The sequence below is a fragment of the Balaenoptera borealis genome (genome assembly GCF_965194805.1).
Source record: "Balaenoptera borealis genome assembly, chromosome: X".
NCBI classification, from domain to species: Eukaryota; Metazoa; Chordata; class Mammalia; order Artiodactyla; family Balaenopteridae; genus Balaenoptera; species Balaenoptera borealis.
This window is the reverse complement of record NC_138881.1, coordinates 37600122-37606144: the sequence shown is the minus strand read 5'-3', so window position 1 is coordinate 37606144 and position 6023 is coordinate 37600122. Positions and strand designations below refer to the sequence as shown.

At 46.5% G+C, this 6023-nt stretch overlaps 1 protein-coding gene across 10 annotated transcripts in view; it reads left to right on the top strand.

The window, feature by feature from the left end:
* Window positions 1-839: 839 nt before the first annotated feature.
* CASK (calcium/calmodulin dependent serine protein kinase) overlaps window positions 840-6023 on the top strand; it is a 394779-nt gene continuing 389595 nt past the window's right edge. For 5 of the 10 annotated variants that reach the window (XM_082378100.1, XM_082378096.1, XM_082378099.1 and 2 more), the window contains exon 1: window positions 841-1616. In XM_082378100.1, the coding sequence (XP_082234226.1) occupies window positions 1558-1616 (59 nt within the window). In that variant the 5' untranslated portion in view covers window positions 841-1557. Of the gene's footprint in view, window positions 1617-6023 lie in introns of all 10 variants that reach the window. The other 5 variants (XM_082378095.1, XM_082378103.1, XM_082378094.1 and 2 more) reach the window with 4 other exon arrangements.

Genomic DNA, 6023 nt, shown 5'->3' with positions numbered 1-6023 from the left:
TCATATTGAATACAACCTAACACAACGGCAACACCCATAACCTCACTCCCTGGCTGACCCTGTACCATCCACTCCCTCTAGTTGCATTTTTATCCTGACATGCCTAACATTCGTAGGGAGTAAAAGGAGCAGAGTAGGTAGTGGAAATTTGGGAGGGGGCAATATACAAAGGGGTTTAAAGTCTCTGTATGACCCTGCTTTCCTGACCTCTCTCTAGGCTGTCTCTCGTGGGTGTAGGCGCTGGATAGATATTTGAGTTTGGGGCAGAATGCGGGAGAAGCTGTCTCTGTAAATTGCCATTTGTTGTTGCACATCTTCCTGGACAGTTTTTGTTTGGTCCTTTTCTTGTAGGTGGACAACACTTCATCCACAGCCCTCGTTTTCATTAAAGAGTGACAGTGGCACTAAAAGCATCAGCCGCCTAGCAAGATCTGGAGTGACAACCTCGCCGCCTCTGTTCTTGCTTTCCCATTCATTAGGACCCTTTCCCAGCCTCCTCCCCCAGCAGAAACTGGGAAAGGCTTCTCGTGGTTACAAAAGGAGGGAGCGGCCGGGCTTCCGAGCCTGTCGCCTCAGAGAGCCAAGGAAGTGCGTTCGGTCGCAGGCCTTTTGTCTCCGACCCCTTCCGCGGCTTGGTCGCGGGGGTAACGACCCCGCCCCGCCCCCGCCTAAGCAGATGCCGCCCGCGTGCCTCAGCCCCCCGCCCCTTCTAGATTCCCGGCGCCCGCCGGTTTGCCGTGACGTGGCCCGCGGCGCGCGCATGCGCCGCTCTGCCCGGGCTCTTTCCCTGGGCCACCGCCTCCCGACGGGCTGGAGTGGGCGGGGCCTGTGGTTCTGGAAGCCGTGCGGCCGGAGTGGGAGGAGGTCTTGTGTGCGCGAGGAGGGTGCTCGGGGCTAGCGAGCTGGTCGGCGGCCGAGGCGGAGGAGGAGGAGCTGAAGGCGGCGGCCTCGGCTCCCGCCCGCACGGAGAGCCAGTCCCGCGAAACCCCCTCCCACTCCCAGGCGGGCGGGCGGCGGCGGCAGGAGGAGGAGAAGGAGGAGGGAGCGTCTCTGCCGCCGCCTCCTGGTCCCCAGCGCCGATCTGCCGCCGCCACCTCCCTCCGCGGCGATCTTCCCTCCATGGTCCTGCCGCGGCCCCCCCTGTAGCCCGAGCTGCCCCGCGCCGCGCCGGAGCCTGCCTCGACCGAGGGAGCGGTCGCGGCCTCGCGGCCCGCGCGGGCTGACGAGAGGAGAGCGAGGCGCCGCGCGGTCCCCGAGGATCCGCACGCCGGGCAGCGCGGCCCGAGCAGCGCGAGGAGCAGCGGGCGGGCGGGCGGCGCCGGGCCCGGGCCGCCCTCGCTCCAGCGCCCCGGCCCCGCCGCCCGCGCCGGGGCGGTCGCCCGCAGAGGAAGGCGCCGCAGTCTCCGGGCCTCGCCGCCCCGCTCGAGTGTCCTCGGCACTGAGGGCTCGCGGGTCCTGAGGGGAGGAGGCGAGCCAGGGGCCGGGCACTGAGCTCTTTGGCGCCCCCACCCCCGTTTTCGGAGCCCTCCACGCTGCGGCCACTGTCCCCTCCGGACCATGGCCGACGACGACGTGCTGTTCGAGGATGTGTACGAGCTGTGCGAGGTGATCGGCAAGTGAGTTTCCACGCGAGGGAGCGGGAGTGTGGGAAAATGCATTTCAGTGATGCCTGGGTCCTCCCGCACCCGCACCCGCCCGGGGCCTGCCCCCTGCCCTCCCCCCCTCCTCCCTCGTCCTCACCCGGGAGTATTTATAGACGTGTACCTGGACCCCCCGCGGGGTGGGTGTCTGGGGGCTTCTCGGCGATCCGTGGAGGCCGACGAGCCGAGGTTGGCCACCCCATGAGGCGTGGGGCCGGCTGAAATCTGCTGTCTGCATTTTATCTGACGGTTGCACAGGGACGTGGCAGAACCGATTTTATAGTTGCTTCCTGGGAACAGTTGAGCTTATTGTTACCTTGCGTGTACCACAGACCATTAACGAAAAGAGCAGCTTGCATTTCCTTTGCTTCCGTGGAGAGATAGAGAAAGAACGTCCAGGATTTTAAATTGTGGGGTGTGTGTCTATTGTGCAGGGTATTCGATAGATGCCTTTGTGTTCATCCCATGCCCGGATTGGAGGGGGTCATTTAAGACGGGGTGCGTTCAGTTTCAGCAAATTTTTCACCTGGTGTAGACCAACGTGGAAAGAGTTGGGGGTTTCCGAATTTTTAATGCCTCGTTATGCAATGACTGTTAAATCAGTGTTCGAGGCTTCCCTCGACTGTTGTTGGGATGGTGCTTAGCGTGGTAGCGCCGTCTGCTTTGAGTCACCGGGCTGGTCCAGAATATAGAACTGACAGTCCAAATGCTCATCCTTTCATCTGTGTTGTATAATTACACTAGGGAAAAGCAGGGAATCAGATTAATCACAGTGCTGATTGAGAATTAAATCTGCAGTTCCTCATCTAATTGTCCATTCCTTAAATCTGTTTTGAATAGTTTCCATTTCATTCTTGTCAAACAGTATTCCAAGTGCACAATCCTGCTAATTTGCTTGTGAGGGAAATGCTGGCGATCTGAAGTTGATTTCCTAGTTCAGCGTGTATTCTGTGGCTTTAGAAGTTGAGGAGATAAGATTTAAGAGAAATTTTTGCTTAGTTATTAAGGATTACTAGATAGCTACCATTGAAATATTTTGCCTCTTTTTGGGAAGCGGTGCTTTATCGTCTATTTTAAGGTCCGCAGTTGGGAAATGATAGCAAGACCTTACAGCAGTTGGCTCTATCTCTTTTAAGTTGTCTGCAGTACTGGATTTCAATTTGTTTAAGTGCTGATAACTTATTATTTTCCTTTCATGCTGAGGTATTACAGTGTCGCCTCACATGGTGAAATTGTGGGTAGAGCTTGCTACACACTTCTCAGACCCAGTTGATACAAGGACGTGTTACTCCTTGCCCCTATTGTTACATGACCAGCCTGTCTACTGGAAGAAGGATATCCAAATGCCCCCTGGTAAAGTGGTTGTGGAAGTGCTCTAAAGCAGAGTGGTCCAAAAAATATATAATGTGAGCCCCATGTGTAACTTTATATATGTAAAATTTCTAATAGCCACATTAAAAAGATTAAAAGCAAGTGGGTGCAATTAATTTTAATAAAATATTTTCTTTTACCCAATAGATCCAGACTATTATCACTTCAACATGTAGTCAGTATAGAAATCATTAGTGAGCTATTTTACATCCTTTCTTTCATACTCACTCTTCAAAATCCAATGTGTATTTTACACTAACCACACATCTCAATTCTGACACTAAGCTAAATTTTCATCGTAAATACTTGTTCTGTATTTAAGTTCCATAAAATTTGCATTTGCAAAAGTAGATTCACATACCCAAGTTGTTCCAAACATACCTAAAAGTTTCCTAATAACTGAATCAAGTATCTCTAAGTTAAAATTAAAATTAAATAAAATTCAAAATTCAGTTCCTCATTTGGATTAGCCACATTTCAAGTGCTCAATAGCCATATGTGAATAGCACAGTTCTAGAGAGACAAATATGTCAAAAAAAAAATCTCCTTGGTTTCTTCATTCTTGGCACCCAGTGCAGGTAAATTAGGTGTTTCCCCAAAGCCCCCAAATAATTATGTGCGTGTGTGTGCATGGGGGGAATGATGTTTGTTGTGTCTTAGTTATATTTGATTTAAATGAGCCAGCAAAGTCATAATTGGAAAAGGTGAGATTAAAATGTTAATTCTGTTGTGATAACGGAAAATAGGCATCATTGAATCAACGTTAGTAACTAGTTCTGATTCCTTGAGGTCTGAAAGAGTGATGATGTGACTCTTTGGATATCGAGAAGAAATGGTCAGCATCACAGCATCACATTAGCACAATCAGTATTCTGCTGACTTATAATTGATAGAATATTTTCAGGAAACGCCTCTGGTAGAACTAGATTCATCTCCTCTGTTGCTTCAGAGCTGCATAAGGATGGGGAGCAAGCTAATTTTGAGGTGATAGTTCCTCTATGGCTACCTTAACTACTGTGAACGTGAACTCTCATTCATATCCTACAAAATCTGACTTGGCCAGTGCTGCTTATAATATGTCATTCTGTGAAATAATGAATTCAAGGTAGCCTTTGTGGCAGAGAATGTAATGATAGTGTTCCTCACCCTGTGTAAAGGTTGAAGGTTTTCTCTGGTAAATTGTCTCAGCATATATTGATCTGGAAATTGAAATTCACTTGAGATTTTCTTGCGGCGTCTCTGACAGCATGCATTTTAACTCAGAATTTGTTCAACTCTGGATTTAAACAGAAAGCCCTCACCTGTACCAAAAACCTTGTTGATTTCTATCCAAGTTCTCTGGAATTGTGATTTTTCTTTTATAACAAATTAGTTTCACAAGTTGTTTTTGACCCCTAGGGCTTAACAGGTTTAAATTTTCACTGAAGTGCTTTAAAATGGATTTCACCTTTTTACCATCAGTTGACCATGCACTCACTCTCCTGCCTCACTACTTATCTACTCACTCATCCATTAACTTACAGGGAATCAGGTGCCTGATCCATTATGAATATTGGGAGAATGCCATATCTTTTTTTAAAAATTTAAACTCTTTCCCCCTGTGCTTTTTATTTTTGAAAGTCTTACAAATGGTCCTTGAATGCCTATTGTTTCCATGACATTTTCCCATGTAACATCTTTCAAGAGACTGAAACAAATCTCCAATGCTGTCATTGTCCCAAAACTTCTTGTCTTAGCAAATGTAGCAATTACTGGAAAGGAAAGGTATTATGCAAATACAGGTAATCGGCTAATTTTTATGTTCGTAAGCATTTACTGTATCTTTTGCAAATTGATGGTTTTATAGGCAAGTGCATAATCAGTAATGTTACATGAAGGAAATTTTAAAATGATTCATCCAAATTAAAACATAGAAATGCCTACCTTCATGGTACAGCAGTTTCTGTGAAGGAGAGTAGCAAAATGTACACTTTTCGCCTTGTGTAGGCTGAATATTTGCCTCAGTATTTAGTAACCTGTAACTTCTGACTTTCCTGCTTTGGTAGGACATAAACTAAAATTGGAATGATGCAGCATGACCCCTGCTCAAGGATGACATGCAAGTTTGTGAGGCATGCTGTATTTGCTTACACCTCAAGAGCACTTATCATATTTAATTACAGTTACTTATTTATGGGTCTCTCTACCTAGCTAACAGGGAGCTTCTTGAGGGCAGGGAATATATCTTACACATCTTTCTCTTAACACAGTGCCTGCAATGTAACAGCTGCTCATTAGCTATGGAATGAATTGAGTAGTTTTAATAAAATCTCATTAAAAGGCAAAAAGCGTTTATCAACCTCAGAGCAATTATTGTCCCAAAAGGCTGTGTTAAAGTAGTGGTTCTCCACCTGGCTGCATATTAGAATCACCAGGGGAGCTTTTAAAAAGATCAATTCAAGGGCCTTGTGTCAGAGCAATGAAATCAGAATCTCTGGAAGTGGGTCCTGGTCATTGGTATTTTTTTTTTAACGCTCTCTAAGTGATTCTAACGTGCAGCTATGATTGAGAGTCATTGGTTTAAAACTTAGGTTATGCATGTAATATTTTGGGACTGGCTTTTCAGAGGCTTACGGTTTTTTAAAACTAGAATAAATGTTTTGGGGGAAGTATTGAAGCCAAAAGACCAAGACGTGGATTTTTTTTTCTCTACATTGTGTTCCTGAGCCTTATTGTATAAAAATTTTGTTTCAGCCTGTGTTTGGCTTTGATTTTTTTGGGTCTTTTAAGATTCACATTGATTTATGACACTCATCTAATGCTAATATGGTGATTGATGACAATCAGAACAAGGATTGCTTCAATAACAGTTGATGATGGCTGTCTACTATAATGACTTAATTTAATATTAAGAAATCTATCAGTTTAGTATGGATTGTGTTTGGACATACACTCTATTAAAAGGGTATAGTTAAGTTGCTTATACACTTTAAATCTCATACTTGCAATTCCAATAATGCTGTTTGCCAGAGA